Genomic DNA, 17,022 nt, shown 5'->3' on the forward strand with positions numbered 1-17,022 from the left:
AGCACCTCTGAAGGGAGAGGTGCACCAGAGACAGCTGATTCAGATGCTTCGGCACCTCTGCAGGGAGAGGTGCACTAGTGACAGCTGACTCAGGAACTCCAGCATTTTTGCAGGGAGAGGTGCACTAGTGACAGCTGATTCAGGAGCTCCAGCACCTCTGAAGGGAGAGGTGCACCAGAGACAGCTGATTCAGATGCTTCGGCACATCTGCAAGATGAGGTGCACCAGTGACAGCTGATTCAGATGCTCCGGCACCTCTGCAGGGAGAGGTGCACTAGTGACAGCTGACTCAGGAACTCCAGCATTTTTGCAGGGAGAGGTGCACTAGTGACAGCTGATTAAGGAGCTACAGCACCTCTGCAGGGAGAGGTGCACCAGTGACAGTTGATAGAGGAGCTCCAGCACCTCTGCAGGGAGAGGTGCACTAGTGACAGCTGATTCAGGAGCTCCAGCACCTCTGAAGGGAGAGGTGCACCAGAGACAGCTGATTCAGATGCTTCGGCACCTCTGCAGGGAGAGGTGCACTAGTGACAGCTGACTCAGGAACTCCAGCATTTTTGCAGGGAGAGGTGCTCTAGTGACAGCTGATTCAGGAGCTCCAGCACCTCTGAAGGGAGAGGTGCACCAGAGACAGCTGATTCAGATGCTTCGGCACCTCTGCAGGGAGAGGTGCACCAGTGACAGCTAATTCAGGAGCTCCAGCACATCTGCAAGATGAGGTGCACCAGTGACAGCTGATTCAGATGCTCCGGCACCTCTGCAGGGAGAGGTGCACTAGTGACAGCTGACTCAGGAACTCCAGCATTTTTGCAGGGAGAGGTGCACTAGTGACAGCTGATAGAGGAGCTCCAGCACCTCTGCAAGATGAGGTGCACCAGTGACAGCTGATTCAGGAGCTCCAGCACCTCTGCAAGATGAGGTGCACCAGTGACAGCTGATTCAGGAGCTCCAGCACCTCTGAAGGGAGAGGTGCACCAGAGACAGCTGATTCAGATGCTTCAGCACCTCTGCAGGGAGAGGTGCACTAGTGACAGGTGACTCAGGAACTCCAGCACATCTGCAAGATGAGGTGCACCAGTGACAGCTGATTCAGGAGCTCCAGCACCTCTGAAGGGAGAGGTGCACCAGAGACAGCTGATTCAGATGCTTCGGCACCTCTGCAGGGAGAGGTGCACCAGTGACAGCTGATTCAGGAGCTCCAGCACATCTGCAAGATGAGGTGCACCAGTGACAGCTGATTCAGGAGCTCCAGCACCTCTGAAGGGAGAGGTGCACCAGAGACAGCTGATTCAGATGCTTCGGCACCTCTGCAGGGAGAGGTGCACGAGTGACAATCTGTCTGCTCATAAAATCTTAACAGCTAGCATAACAAATTATCTGACTGCATTTTGGCTGTTTTGTTCAGTTTGGCACAACACACGAGAGGAAATACAGGTCAGAATAGTAATTAGTTGATCAGTAGTTTGCCTCATATGCTGTCTGTCACTAAAATATAAGGCACTGAGGTGACTGTGGGGCCACAATCATTTTCTCATGAGTTGATCTCTATCCTGCACGACGTTTCATCATATTCTTTTCCTCTATCACCACTATGGACAGCAAAGATTGTGTCTCTCTTGTCAAACATGTCTGATGCTTTTGATGTTAATGCACCATGCCATCCCCTCTTAGCAAACAACCATATACAATGGTTCGACAGCATCAAGAGGAAGCCAAAAAACTAGGTTCATAGTCTTGAAAAACGGAGACAAAAATATCTCCTCTGTAGATTTTCTACTACCTAATATATGATTCATTATCAAATGTTCTGTTCATGTACAGTGTTTTGTGTCCTGAGTGATAAAATGGGCTTTTCTATTATAGAAATTCATAGGAGTGGAGTCCACATGGAAAATGTTACAGGGTGCGACAGCTGCTACCTCTCCTACAGTGGCTCAGCTTAAGATGAGACAGCAGGATGAGGTCTGGACTGGTTGCAGACAGGCAACACTGGGCCATAGAATGAATAGAAGTCATTGTGAGACTGGCATTCAGATTTGCAAAACAAGTCTGTCACTTTGCCAAGCTTCACCCGGATAAAGGGTGCAATAGCAAAAAATAGTTTTGTGGGTCTTGTACCAAGAGGTTCTGTACAGTTGAAATCAGCAAGATTACAGTCTTTGTAAATAAACTACACTGCAGAAATGCAAAGTTCTTTAATATGCAAGAGCTCTGTCTGAGGGACCAATATTTGTCAGTGAAGGTGTTGAAGACTTGAGGGATCATTTACTATGTGCCAATGCACTAAGACGCAGCACAACCTGCATATATTCTGCATGAATAACAGTGATAGAATTGGAAGCTATGGCTAAGTTTACGTGCACAATCGCATCTGTCTAGCACTTGCACCTCATAGGTAAACAGATTTTTTTCAGCAATGCCACATGTTTCAAATTTGTTACAGTAAACAATTAGGGGGAATAAGAGAGTCCTTGAAAAACCAACATAAGTTCTTTTCATAGGACACACATTATAGAAATCACCAACTTAAGTTTTCCATAATCGTTCACACACCATGAGTGTCCGAGCTGAGGATGGATAAGTGTGCACTTATCCTTACAGCCCCATTAGTCGTCACCCCACTGACCTTATCACAATGGGCAGAAGCACATTTTACACAATCCTACTGAAGGCTCCGGAATCTGCAGATACATCGCTCATTAAGGAATATACAATGAATGAATGAGACACTGATGACGCAGATTTGCACTCCTGTTTTTCAGTTAAGTCAGCCTCCAAAACTTTTGTCACTGTCGCCCATCATCAATGTTTGGCTTTGCACACACCAGCTCTGTGTCCACTGTGTAGCTAGTTGTAAATTGATGCTGAGGGGCCTTTCTCAGATCTGAACTCATATGTCTTGCACAATTGATAGTGGAAGAGATGGTATTTGGGCAGAACAAAGAGCTTTCTTGCCCAGGGACCCCCAAGTCATTTGGGGAACCCCATACACATGAGCAGAAGTAGTCAGTGCAGGTACAATGAGAAATGAATGAGTTGAACCCTGTCCTTTTTTCTATGTGACAATCGGACAGAATTATCTGCTGCCTCTAATTCACATTACTATCAGGTGGCAGACACTAGCCTCCTTCCCCCCATCTTCCACTTATTTAATGATGTATGTTTATTTGCATGCGGGAATGATTCTGTGTCTTATTTCTACAAAGCGTTTTGTGTACTTGATTTTCTGCAAACATTTACATTTTATAGACTGAATTTCACAGGGTGTGCATACTTTTACTAATTAGCTCCTAGTTGTTTTACCAGATTAGATCAAGGGGCCAAACACCACATACTCTACCTTGTTCTAAATGTTATCCTCTTTTTCAGTATTTACTCTTATTTTTATTCATGGACAACTGTAGAATACATCTTCTCATGGGTGTGCTGGATCAAGCCGCAGTAAGCCCTCCATGCTATTTAGTGGTAGAGTTGAGGGGTGTGATTTATACCTCTTGTGACTGGCATTCACTTGCAACATTTGTCTATAAGAAACGTGCTCCACCAGCATAAGGTACCCACCTACTCTACAATTGGGCCTGCCACTAACAGTCCTGTCCTGTACACAAGGCAGCACAGATGTTACATTAACCATTTGCCATGATTATCCAACCTCAAGTTTCCTGTGGCAGGAGGTGGCATTGGGGGCAGCAAGGTGAGAATTAGGGCATGTTGTGTTAGTTCAGGTGATGGGAGCAGAGCTGGCCTTTGAGAGGGAGAGAGAGATCGTGGAGCGGAACCCGAGTGTTATTTCAGATGTTAGAGAAAAGAAGGGAGATTTAGATTCCTTCGTAGTCTGGATCCTGACTGGAATAACAGGCTCATTGTGAATGGAGCCAGCAGTGAGAGGTACACAGCTCGGAGCTGTAATCAGCTGCACTGTGAGTTACAGGACCCATATAATTAACCCCTTTGATGGGAGGAGAGGACAAAACTTTGTGGAAATGAAGGAGTGACTGTGGTTCTTTAAGGTTCATTTCTCTGCACTCTGAATGACTTTTCCAGCACAGGCTTCTTGCGATATATAAGCACAACCATATATTTGCAAGTAAACGCTGCACTCTGAGCACTGCAGAGGGTGCTGTTAGAATTGACCTCTGCTTTAATTAAAGGAGACTCACAACTGACAAAACTGTACAGGCAGTGGACAAAAATAATGGAAACAGCAATATAGCATCATCAATATTATTTACTAACAGCTATTTATAAAGTTCCTGCATATTATGAAGCGCAGAGAATATTTTAATCATTCATATCAGTGCCTGCCCCACTGGAGTTTAAAATGTATATATTCCATGACACACACACATACAAGCCAATATGTACGTCTTAAGAGTGTGGAACAGCCACATTAGCTCTGTGTCTTGGAGACAAAGGACTGGAGCTATAAGAACAATAAGATTCCATCTGCCTATTGGTATCCTGTGTGTGTGTGTATGTATGTATGTATGTATGTATATATCTCGATAGATAGATATATATTTAGAAGTGGCTGTATGGAAAATGCAAAGAGAATGGAATTACTATCAAAGCAGTAAGAGCTCTGTTTCAGGCAGCTCTTAGATACCCACTTTGACCACTGTGCGTGTAATATAGTTCTGGTATCGAATATAATTTACTGTAGATGTACATTAGCCTAAATATAATACTAATACTGTCCCATTCATTATTCATGGTTTATTTTACATCTTGATTCTATTTCCATGCATGAAACACAGATCTCCTTTTTATGTGAAGATTTCTAGTGTTAAAACATGTAAACAAATTAAACCCTAAACATGTATCTGAGAATTACAACACAGTAAAGAGTATTGGTGTGACTATAAAACTGTAAACTAGAATATAGTGATACCTGTGTTCTTTCTGTGTAAGATCTTTTCCGTCTCCAGGGAATGGGTGGTATAGCTGGCTAGCTTAGATAAGAGCACATCATAAACACACTGTACATGCAACTTGTGTATTGTTGCCAAAATATAGGCCGGGCCCTGCTTGTTTCTAATTATCCTCACCTGAAGACGTGCAGAGGAGAGTGTAAGAGGGAAGGTGATGTCACACTTCATTGTGTTCCTCGCACGTCCTCTGCACTGAGTCATCTCCATACTGAGAGATACTGCACAAGAGCTCCAGTGATGTGTACACTGCATTTCTAGTGTTGTTCTTATTATGGACAGTTACAGTTTGTGAGGCAGCACCTTTATAGAGCAAGGCATCGTTTAATGCAGCATACACTGCATTGCCTCTGTACTAGGATGTGCTTTCAATGCCACAACACTTTTTGGGGTTTGTCATTCCAGCCTCTGAGTGTGATTGTCTACTGCACAACAACGCAGTGTTGCCCTAATCAGACTCCTTCACTAGCATTTGGAAGCGCTCACACTTATCCAGCACTATGTAGCTGCTGTTGCAACTATTTGCCAATTGCTCAGACTGATTCCTTCCTGACTACTTACTGGTTTATTTGCTCAATTAGATTTTACAACAGTTGTTTCAAGTGTGTATATATGTATATATATATATATATATATATATATATATATATATATATATATATATATATATATATACATACATACACTACCAGAATGTACAGTTTACATGGACAACTAGCCCTTCCTTTATATTATTTTTTACACAGATTTATGGGTGTGCAGACCCTTAACAATCCAGGCTGCCTCCCTTATCTGTCCTCAGTGGTCAGCCTGAGCATTCAATAAAAAGAGTGATAGACCCCACCTGTCCACGTGCAGTCAGAAGCCAGAGGTTCCAGCCCACTCTCAACACTGGCACCGCACAGACTTGGCCAGATGATCTAATTTATAGATCTCCCGCCCAAACCTCCATGGCTTTGTCGCCAAGGTCTAGCACCACCTCAGAGTAGAATTTGGCTCCAGAAAGTTGGGAGCCAGTTCCTGGGGATGCAGCCAGGCTGCTGTAGCTCACAGAGTTACAGTGTGAGGCTTCGAGGAAACAACACTCCTTCTGCATTTCTTAGAAACCTTTTGGAGCTGCTGAGAAGTCTCCATCTCTGCCATTCTCATGGTCAGGGCCTTGGATGCAGGAGATCATCTCGTGGCTGGGCAGGATCATTTCTGTCAAGATGAACCTCCTTCCTAAGCTTCTCTATTATTTTCAGACCCTTCTTGTTCGAGTCCCCCTTTCGGACCTTTCATCTATACAAAAATGTCTGTCTAGATTTATCTGGAATGGCCGGTCTCCTAGCATTAAGCTGGCTCTCTTAAAGAGACCCACTAGAGGTGGTGGTAGGGGTTTCCCGGATTTGAAAATTTACTATTGGGCGGCTCATCTGAGCCAGATCGTAGCCTCCTTTGCCCCCCCCCTGCGGCACTGTCGTGGGTTGACATCGAATCTGCCTATCTTAAATTTCCAATTCTGTCCTGTATATGGGGTCTCTCAAAACAAACTAGATCTCCCCTCGCCGCCCAATGTCCTACCTTATTATTCACAGCTGCGATATGGGAGACCTGCCGACTCCATCTCAATATACCGGTGTCCTCTCTTACTATTCTACCTCTTTGGGGTAACCCTGCCTTTCCTCCTGGGCTCTCCTCTGCCTTCTATAGTCCCTGGGTCACTGCGGGAGTTCGATTTGTCGAAGAATTATTATCTCAGGGGGCCTTTATCTCCTGGGATGATCTACGCTCTAAATATCCAAGTCTCCATCCTAAATTCTATGAATATTTCCAGTTATGACACTTTGTGGGCTCTCTCCTCGGGGGGGCTCCTCTCCCCTCTCTTAAGTCTCCCTATGAATCCCTATGTCTCTCCTCACCTTTGGGTAAGGGCACGATCTCCTTTATCTACAGCTTAATTCTTAATGCACTCTTACCTCCAGGTGGCAGACATGAGAGGGAGTGGGAGAGGGATCTGGGCCCCCCCCCAGAGGAGGATTATTGGGAAACCATAAGAGACCAAGTCGCCACCAGCTCTATTTCCACCTTGGTGAAGGAGAACGCATATAAAGTTTACTATAGGTGGTACTACACACCTGACAAACTCACTAAAATGTTCCCCTCTAGTTCTCCATTATGTTGGCGGGGTTGTGGCCAGATGGGATCTTTCCTACATATTTGGTGGTCCTGCCCTAAAATATCCTCCTTTTGGGACCGAGTTAGGACCCTCCTCTCCTCCCTCCTCCCATGCCCTGTCCGGAAAGACCCATGGTCTTTTCTTCTCTGTTATCCTCTGATTGATGATGATAGATAATCTGCAAAATTGGCTTCCCGTGTCCTGGCTGCTGCGCGATGTCTAGTAGCTAAGTCTTGGAAACAGGTTGAACCCCCCACTATGGCGGCCTTGCGATCCTATATTTGGTTTATTGCCCGGATGGAACAGATTACATACCACCTACATGATAAGGATGATAAATTTCATCAGATTTGGGCTCCTTGGCTTTACCTATAATCCCATACCTTGTGTAACATCCCCTCCTTTCTAAGAAGAATTCCCTTTTTATTTATTAGTCTCTGTTCTTAAAAAGGGGAAGGGGAAGGATAGTGATGAGGAAATGTGACAATAAAGGGAAGTGTGTGCTATTTCTCTTTCTTTCTCGGTGACGACCAGTACCCCCCCCCCCCCCCCCCCCGACTATATTGTTAAAAAATGTTATAGTATCCTGAATACTCTGGATAACAATTGTATACTTACCTGTCTGTTTAATGACAACCTGATATTTGCTACTCAATTACTTTCAGCACCAGTGACATATGCCCATGATCTGTATTGTTCCCTGTTTTTGTTTCTATTCCTGCAAATGTACTAATTGTTGATTGTTATCTGTACATCATTCCTATTTTTCAAAATAAATAGTTAAAAAAAAAATAAATAATGGCCAGAGAGGTAGGAGGCAAACCAGGAAAGAGCTGTTTTGCGATGACCTAGGGAGGAAAGGGTGGTGAGTAGAAGAGAATGATCGACAGTGTCAAAAGCAGCAGAGAGTTTGAGGAGTACGAGAAGGGAGAAATGACTTGGCTGAGAGTAAATCATTTGTTACTTCCTTCTCAGCAGTGTTAAAAGCAGTGTGAAATCACATACTGCTGTTTTGCATTCAGGCGGTTTCGCCCTCGGGTTTGTCAAAATGCATTTTGAAAAAGGGGAAGGGGAAGGATAGTGATGAGGAAATGTGACAATAAAGGGAAGTATGTGTTATTTCTCTTTCTTTCTCGGTGACGACCAGAACCCCCCGACTATATTGTTAAAAAATGTTATAGTATCCTGAATACTCTGGATAACAATTGTATACTTACCTGTCTGTTTAATGACAACCTGTTGTTGTCTTTGATATTTGCTACTCAATTACTTTCAGCACCAGTGACATATGCCCATGATCTGTATTGTTCCCTGTTTTTGTCAAAATGCATTTTGACAAAGCCGAAGGTGAAACGCGTGTCAATACAAAACAGCAGTATGTGATTTCACACTGCTGAGTAGGAAGCTCTTGTGGTTAATATAAGAAACACTATGAATATCTCTGTTATATTAGTAGGAGTAGAATAGATAATATATTTGATGATACAAGCCATTATGGTCTACAATATCTTTGGAAGTAGGAAGAAGGGGGAAATGCTACAAACATGTGCATGATTACCCTGCTAAGAGACCATATAATTACTCATTATAGGTCTGATCTAATAATTTACCTAACAATAAGTGCCAAGAGCTAGATTCAGAAAACAGGTACTCGAATGGCAGTAATTGAACAATATAATTATAGTGTAGATGAGAATTTGCTAGGGTACAAAGTATCTCCGGCCGTCGGGGAAGGAGTAGAGGCTGAATATATGTGCACATTTAAGAATTACCCATAAAACAATATGTAACGAGAGCCAGATTCTGATAAGTTTGTTACTCAAATGGCAACAACTGAATAATATAACTACAGCGGAGATGAAGGACTGATAGGGTACGAAGTATCCCTGGCCATCAGGGAAGGAGTAGCCGCTGAATATATCTGCACATTTAACCCCACTACCCTCCAGAGACCATACTAACACTTATTTAGATTAGAGATTATAAGAACTGGCATAATGTTTAGCACCATAAGCAATAAGAATCAGTGTTCATGATTTATAAGGAGATGTCTGTTGAAATGACAACTGATACTTAGTATAATAATAAAATTGACACTAGTTAGAAAGCCGTATCATGATTTGAATAGAGTTAGGGGAATAACTAATTTAAGAGACATACATGTTATTATGGAATGATTATAAATCAATGTTGGAGACTTGAATTTCATTTTAGAGATTGCATTTTTTATAGTCCGTTTAGTCAGATAGTAATCCCATTAACCCAGACGAATCAATATACAGTTAAAACATACCCCAACTTTCATAGAGGTATATACATTCATGGTCTCTATACCATTAGAGAATACTATCATAATATAATGTAATACCACAAGAGCTTTCCTACCATGTGTGAATCTGAAACATTTTTCATCACCTTTCTTTCTAATTACCACTCTAGATCTTTAATTTGAATATTTTGCCATGTAATAGTTATGTGTTTCACAATGAGTTTTTTCCTTTAAACATAACAATAAAGAATATGATTTTATTCATCACCAGTTGACAATGAACTATTATGAATGAATGGTGAAGCTCCCCATATATATGACAATTAATTAATATTGAGCAGTTCTATTCATATAGACTATATTATCCCTAGCAATATTGGTGCTCTGTACGGAGTCTCACTATCTGTTTTCTTTTTCTTTTTTATCATTGCGGATAGTCAATTTTGTTTTTGAAGTAGGTGGCAAAGTCAAGAGCAGTGATGGAGGAGGTGGGGGAGGACACCATATAGAATTTATGGTAGCAAAGAGGCGTCAAGGTTTATTGGACAGGGATGAGATGAGGGATGTAAGCTCCAGTGGGGCAGGGACTGATGTGAATGCGTTCTCTATACAGCGCTGCGGAATCAGTGGTGCTATATAAATAAATGGTGATGATGATGTGAAATAGGTTTGTTTGGCAAGAGAGAGGGCAAAATAGTAGAAGAAAAGATGAATTTAAAGTGGATGAAGTCAGCAATAGAGCAGGATTTTCTCCATTGGCGTTCAGAGGAGCGGGAGAACTTTTGGAGGAGATAAATGATCTGATCAGTAATGTCAACAGCAAAGATCAGATATATTCAATTCAAATTGTACTATAAAAATTCCAGAACTTGACGAGTTGAAAAAGAAAATAAAGTACAAATTCTCGTGCAATTAGAAAGCAGGATTTACAGGATTCTAAAATAATGTTAATTCATTGTGACAGGTGCAGTTTGCAGGAAATTGTACGCACAACACTTAAAGCAGTTTATCTGTTTTGGCAAGAGTCTCAGCAGCCAGTATATGCGTGAACCCACTTGGTTCTATTTATGTAGTGCAACATTTGTTCTTAAAGGCGTATTAAACACAAAACTTAAATAACAAGGCTATCTATGTTTTTTAACTGAGCCAAACAAGTAATTTGTCCTGCCTTTGTTAGGTCAGAAGTTGTTTACATGTGATATTTTGCTTTTATGGATAAGCACTCCAGTATTATTGAAAATATTAATTATAAAGTGGCAACATTGTCCACAGTACTCCTGTAAACTGTGTAGAGAATACAAGACATTATAACATACGTGAAGATACAATAGGAATGAGAAACATGCTCAATAGAGAGCTTACATTGCTCCCCTCTTATGGAATCTCTGCCTATGACAAGATTCCCCAACAACCTTTAATCTTTCAAGCTCTCTCTCAAAACCCACCTCTTCTCTATATTCTATTCCACCCCCACCTGTTACTACTCTCTGCGCACTACCAGCTACTATACCGTCTCTCTAGCTCCTGTTGTCTTAGCATTAACCTCCCTATTTCACAAGTATGGCTCTCACGTCTCCACCGTTTGTGAACCTCATATATCCTTTTCCTATGTATGATTTGTTTTTGGTATGATTTGATGAAGATGATAATAGCTGCCTCTGGTTGCCTCATGCAGTAAGGTTTTTTCAACTTGTGCCATCTTGTTGTCAATTAATTATCCTCAGAAATTAAGACATTGGAGACATAGCAAAGGAATGGTACAAGTGAAAGGCAAAAATGTTGATACTACAAGTGGAACAGCTATACCAGCTCTTCAGACCAAAATATATAAATATTTTATGGCACCGGTGCCTGGTCAGCGCACATCATTGTATGTGTGACTAGGCAACTTCCAATGCCTCTAGCATTGGTTGAATATTGAAGATGATTTTCCCAACTACATATTGATTATTCATTAACTGCTTAACATAATGATAATAATTGGTTATAGCTAAGCAGGGTGTCACATCAGTGCCAATTCACCTTTGATTATATTAAAGTAATTTCATTGTTTTCCAATAAGCATTGTCTATGCTATTTGTGTGGTTCCAAAGCACAAGCAATTTATTTAGCAAAAGTTTAACATTTCAATAAGTAAGTACAGTACAGCCGATACATGATACCTACTCTGCGCTCTGCTGGATCCAGCTACAGTCCTTCAGTCCAGAAGACTGTGGTCAGTGTGTCTGACTAGCTGAGTCCAGGGAGCAGTATATATACTTTGGTGTTACCGTAAATACAATACAGGTGACTTGGCAAGTTTCCATAGGTTCAGACTTCAGGAAGGTCCAGTGTAATGCAGTCTATAGGTCAGTTCAAACAACCCCTTCCAATGGTGGGGGTCGGCATTCCAAGGGTGGGGGTCAGCTCTCCAGATGATGCATACTTAGTTTTCCCGCCAAGAACTGGTTCAAACTGGTCTATTAGCATTACACAGACAATACCATTCTAATCATTTATTACCTATCATCGATAACTCACACACGCAATGTGCGATCCTTTCGGCAAATGAATCGGACTACTGCGAATAAATAGAGGATTAGAATGATACCAAACATGTCATGCTTACTGAGACCTGAACTATAAATATCACTAATATGTACATATAACATTACAATATTTAACAATAAACTAAATAACAATTGTTCATAAATGACTGTGGATTGGAAATATTATAAAAATTAAATATATATATAAGTGAATGTGAAAGTGCGAGTGTATGAGTGCATGCTTTATTGTGCGATTGCGCCATGAAACTTGGCGTACCAATCGCATGTTAAAACAACATTTATCAATATACTTTCTTTCATCTAACGACTTTGACAATTAACAACAGTAACCAGACTAGACTACTCTTTAAATATAGCAGCTCCCTTTCCCTTAAAGTGAGTTGTGAATACAGGTACTCTCTTGTTCTTAGAGTTTATGCACAAAACCCTAAGTCTGCTTTGAATTCAGAGACACAGAAGGCAAGGATAAAGTCGGGCAAAATGCAGCATCAAATCAGTATCCAAAAGAAAGGCCAGAATCATGCTGAGATGAGCAACAATTAAGCGAAGATAGTAAGAATGCCCAGGAGGACAGTCCAAAGCCACTTTAAGAAGCAGGTAGATAACCAACAAGATCAGGAGTCTGGCAGGGTCAAATGCCTAAAGAACTACAAGTAACAGTTCACCCAAGAGCCTAGAATGACTGATAACAGGGACCACACCGTTCAGTAGTATGTATAAATTTCTACATATTGATGCATTTGCGTTGTATCCACTATAATCAACGTTTTAATTGGAAACCTCCAGCGCACATAAAATTAAAACAAAATACACCAATATTCTGTATAGTTCTATGAAAGGGCTAGAATACGGTTAATTCAAATCCTATCCCCCTTCAGTTTTACAATAGCAAGAAAATAGTTCCAAAGTTTCCTCTGCATGTCAGGAGATGAAAGAGAAAATCTCAATAGTGTGCACCGTTTTTACATGAATCCATTCCAAACAATATGCATTTGCTCATCCAGATGCAGTTTCACGCTTGCATATCAAGCAGGCTGTCTGTTGATCTTTTAGCAATGCTTACCCAGCAAGTATTGCAAATATAAATATGGATAAACTCTGGTGTGAATAACACCAGCTTTTATTCTTTGTTGCAAGACAATTTTTACATGACCATGGTGAATGTCCTCGATGTCTTATTGCCTTGATCAGGGCCGGATGCCTACTGGTGGGAGATTCGGGCGAGGTTGTGATCTCTTCTCAAACGCAATGCATCTACCCGAGTTTTGTTCACTATAATGCTTGCTCATCCAACGTCTTAGTATAAGCTGTGGATTTGTATTACTACCATCCAGTGGCCAATTTGCTGTGACAAATTACACAGTGCTTGCATAGCATATAAAAGAAGTGGCCTTCCATCACTGTAATACTATTGTTTATTTGGTAAAAAAAAAAATAGAAATGTGTTTTGCTTGTAAATTTTCAATTAATATAATTATTATCTTATTTAATTTGTGCTGATACAATCCTTTTTTTCCCACATGGATAATTCCTATGACATACTGTTGACTTTTTTTTACCATGTTACATTATACCCAGGATATGAAAAAAAATGTTGGTGTTAATAGAATTGTTTTTCCCCCAGAAATTTAGCTATTGGAATAGGAATACAGAATTTCCCAGAAGGCCTTGCTGTTAGCCTCCCTCTACGTGGAGCAGGAATGTCTACATGGAGGGCATTTTGGTGAGAAACATTTGCTTCTGATATTTAACCCAGTTTAGAAATATACATACTATGGTTGTTCTAGGTTTTATCACATTGCACAACATTAAATGGGATGTTAAATGGACTCTGAGGATGAGTACTGTATGAATCGTCTGCAGCTCCTGTCCAATCAGATACTATATATGATGCACACGCCCATCCCATCTAGTCCTCCGCTCCTGTCCCTTCTGTCAGATCTAGCAGACCAAAAAGGAGGGAATATCTACAATCCTTTAAATTGTGCTTCTTTCAGTGTTAATTGTTAGACAAATGAAAATGTTGGAAAAATTTGTTCTTGGAAATATTTGTCTGGGAAAATTCTGCATGTTTTCATAGCAGAATTTGTTCCCAGTCCTACTGCAACCACATTACACAGTACAATGAATGGACTGTTGTCATCCCAGCTCTTTTCATGTGCTATGAATTCCACAGAATGCAAATTACAAACACTGTGCACAATGTCATATTGCTGAATGGTGAAGCAGACAAATTGCATCTCTGGAACTTTAAAACCGCCTGTTTTGCAGTGGAATTAGATTTGCGCTAAATTTTGACAAAATTTCATTCATTTTTAGTAAACATATACACAGGTATGAATTATAATTTTCACCTTTCTTTTTAAGGTATGGTCAACTGAGTGGAATGGTTGAACCTATTGCCGGTGTTTTAGGAGCTGTTGCCATTTCATTAGCAGAACCTCTGCTGCCCTATGCATTGGCGTTTGCTGCAGGTGCCATGGTCTATGTGGTAATGGATGATATCATTCCAGAAGCACAAACCGGGTAAGAACAGGAATTGGAATAACATAGTAGGTGGTGGCTCCAAAGAGGCAGAAATTCAGAACAGAATACATAAGTAACTCTCACACACAATGTTTTCATGGCCACCAATTTGGGGAGAGGAGCAGCAGCCCTTTGCCAGAAATGTTTTCAGTCATTTTCATGTTCTCTGTACTTCTGGTTACACCTAACAGATGTTGTGCTGGTGGTGTTGTAGTATGTATGGCAGTAGGATTATGTAAAGGGGAGAAGATAATAAGGATGAACCCTAATTAACAGCCATTTCCACTAATAATTTGTAACTGTCAGGACAGGCAGAAACTAAATTCTGATTACCCATTCAGATACAAAGTACTTGGAAAACATCAAAGGGAGGCTTAATACCAATAGCAGAAACACCATTTTAAGGAAACATCAGAGAGTGTGTTTCACAAAATGTAATATTGAAATTCCCTGCAATACATTTGATAGACATGTCAGAAGCCTGGCAGGTAAGCAGCCCACTTACACCCTCTGCTCCTCAACAATCTCCTCTTTCAAAGTCACTAAAGTCTCCTCTTGCAGCCATGCTAGCTATATTTATAGGCAACAAGGGCCGTCCAGCATTTATATACACGATCCTGACCATGCTGGGAGGTTGTTTTCTTAACTCCTTTTGCGCTGAGCCGATTTTTGCACATTTTAGGCTGGTCACATTCCAACATCAATGTCGGTCATTTTTCTGCGAAGTAGCCAGACAAATCATACCTTATTATATCATACCTTGCTGAAGTTGCTCAAGGTCTTCTGAAAAATATGGTACCACAACCTTAGTGCTGGGGGCATGGAGTTAAAAGTGGGGATAAACTGGCATTAAGAGTGGTGATAAAGCAAAGGTATAAGTGGTGATCAAAGCTACCATGTCACTTTAAGAAGATGTATAAACATTGTTTCATGTAGAAGTGCATCTGACACCAGTTTTACTGTTGAGGAACCCTTGTTCTTCTACCCTTCTGTAACTTCCTACTTACCCTCCTCACATTATGACACTTCCCTGACCTCACAGCCACACAAGAGATCTACCTCTTACATCTCTCACTGCTGAACATTACAAGTTGTCCTATTCAAAACTGGGGACTCACTGACGTAAGAGCTGAAGAATAAATACAAAATTGTGTGCAGACCCCTGTCAAGTGCATCTCAAAAACTGTGATGCCAATTCCCCTGCTCCTGCGATGATTTCATTAAAAAGTATGTCATTAAAAGTATTTTGTTCATGAAGCATTGTTTCTTGTGATTTTAACCTATGTTTTGTCTTAATCACAGAGGCAATGGAAAGCTGGCATCCTGGACCTGTATCTTGGGATTTGTTGTCATGATGTCCTTAGACGTCGGGTTGAGCTAATGCAGTATAAAATGACGTACACGACAGAAGGAGGCGCTGGGCGCTACATCTCAAATGTTTACAGTTTTTGAAAAATTATTGATAGCTTTTGTAAATGAATGATTAACCATGTCTATTTATCTGATATTGTTGCATGCTGATGATTTGGAGAAAATTTAAAAAGGAATGATCTTTGCAGAAATGAATGTGGGTTTGTTTGCTACACATAGTCTATGGAAGAAAAGAATTAATATAGGGCATTAGGTGTAATGTAAATCAATGTGGTGGGTTTGTGTGGTATGATGCAAATGATAATGAATTGGCCGGTGACATGAAATCTAGACTAAATGTAGCAATGTAGCAAGTTTCTGCTTTGCCTCAGTTAGGAAATGTTCTACGTAACTTGCTTAACAATAGCAGTAATATAAAATGGAACACACACCTGTTTACTGTATAAGGATATATATATATATATATATATATATATATATATATATATATATATATATATATATAATGTAGTGCTATTCAGTTATTGGTTACAAGGTGAGTAAATGTTTCTATATTTTTATCCTTCCATTTTTATGTAGGTCATTTGGAAGGTATTTTTTTTTTATATTATTTTTCTTTTAGTAAGTGTCACGATGAGTAGACCCATTTGTGATGTATTACTGTAGGACTGCAGGCTGGATACTTTACTGTGGTCCTCGGGTGTACTGAGCAAATGTTTTATGCTGTAAGAGGGACCGACAGTGAACATGTTTTATGCTGCTGAGTCTACTTGAAATTTGATGAACTTATTTAAACCAAGGAACCGTTTTTCTGTCCCCAATAACTTGCTGACCACTTACATTACTATTAACCCTGCCCACTGTGTTATACATCCCTGAATTATCATCACACTATCAAGTCTCAATGTAATACAGCCCCCTGTTCACTGTCGGCCCCTCTTACAGCTGCTACTGAAATGCCCACCAAGTAACCTCTACTACAGTTTGCCTACTGGCCCTATCGCTTCTTTCTATATATTGTCCATTGGGATACCAGAGTTCACATAATGAGAAGCAGAATAAGAGCTAGTAACCAATGACAGCACAGATTATCAATCTCTACCCAGAGGGTCCCAGTTTCAGCAGGGGGCATGTAACTGCGGGGAACCCAATCACTGCAAGTGTGACATTCAAAGAAATTAGCTGCTTTTATTATGCAAACATTAGTTCTATGGCTGTGAT

General features: G+C 40.8%; 1 protein-coding gene across 4 annotated transcripts in view; it reads left to right on the plus strand.

Annotated features, from left to right (window-relative positions):
• Positions 1-16,522, plus strand: part of SLC39A11 (solute carrier family 39 member 11) — a 364,339-nt gene extending 347,817 nt beyond the window's left edge. For all 4 annotated transcript variants that reach the window (XM_075216853.1, XM_075216854.1, XM_075216856.1 and 1 more), the window contains 3 exons: positions 13,529-13,627; positions 14,272-14,430; positions 15,733-16,522. In XM_075216853.1, the coding sequence (XP_075072954.1) occupies positions 13,529-13,627; positions 14,272-14,430; positions 15,733-15,811 (337 nt within the window). In that variant the 3' untranslated portion in view covers positions 15,812-16,522. The remainder of the gene's footprint in view (positions 1-13,528; positions 13,628-14,271; positions 14,431-15,732) is intronic.
• Positions 16,523-17,022: the final 500 nt, after the last annotated feature.

This window comes from Mixophyes fleayi, chromosome 6, assembly GCF_038048845.1.
Source record: "Mixophyes fleayi isolate aMixFle1 chromosome 6, aMixFle1.hap1, whole genome shotgun sequence".
Taxonomy (NCBI): Eukaryota; Metazoa; Chordata; class Amphibia; order Anura; family Limnodynastidae; genus Mixophyes; species Mixophyes fleayi.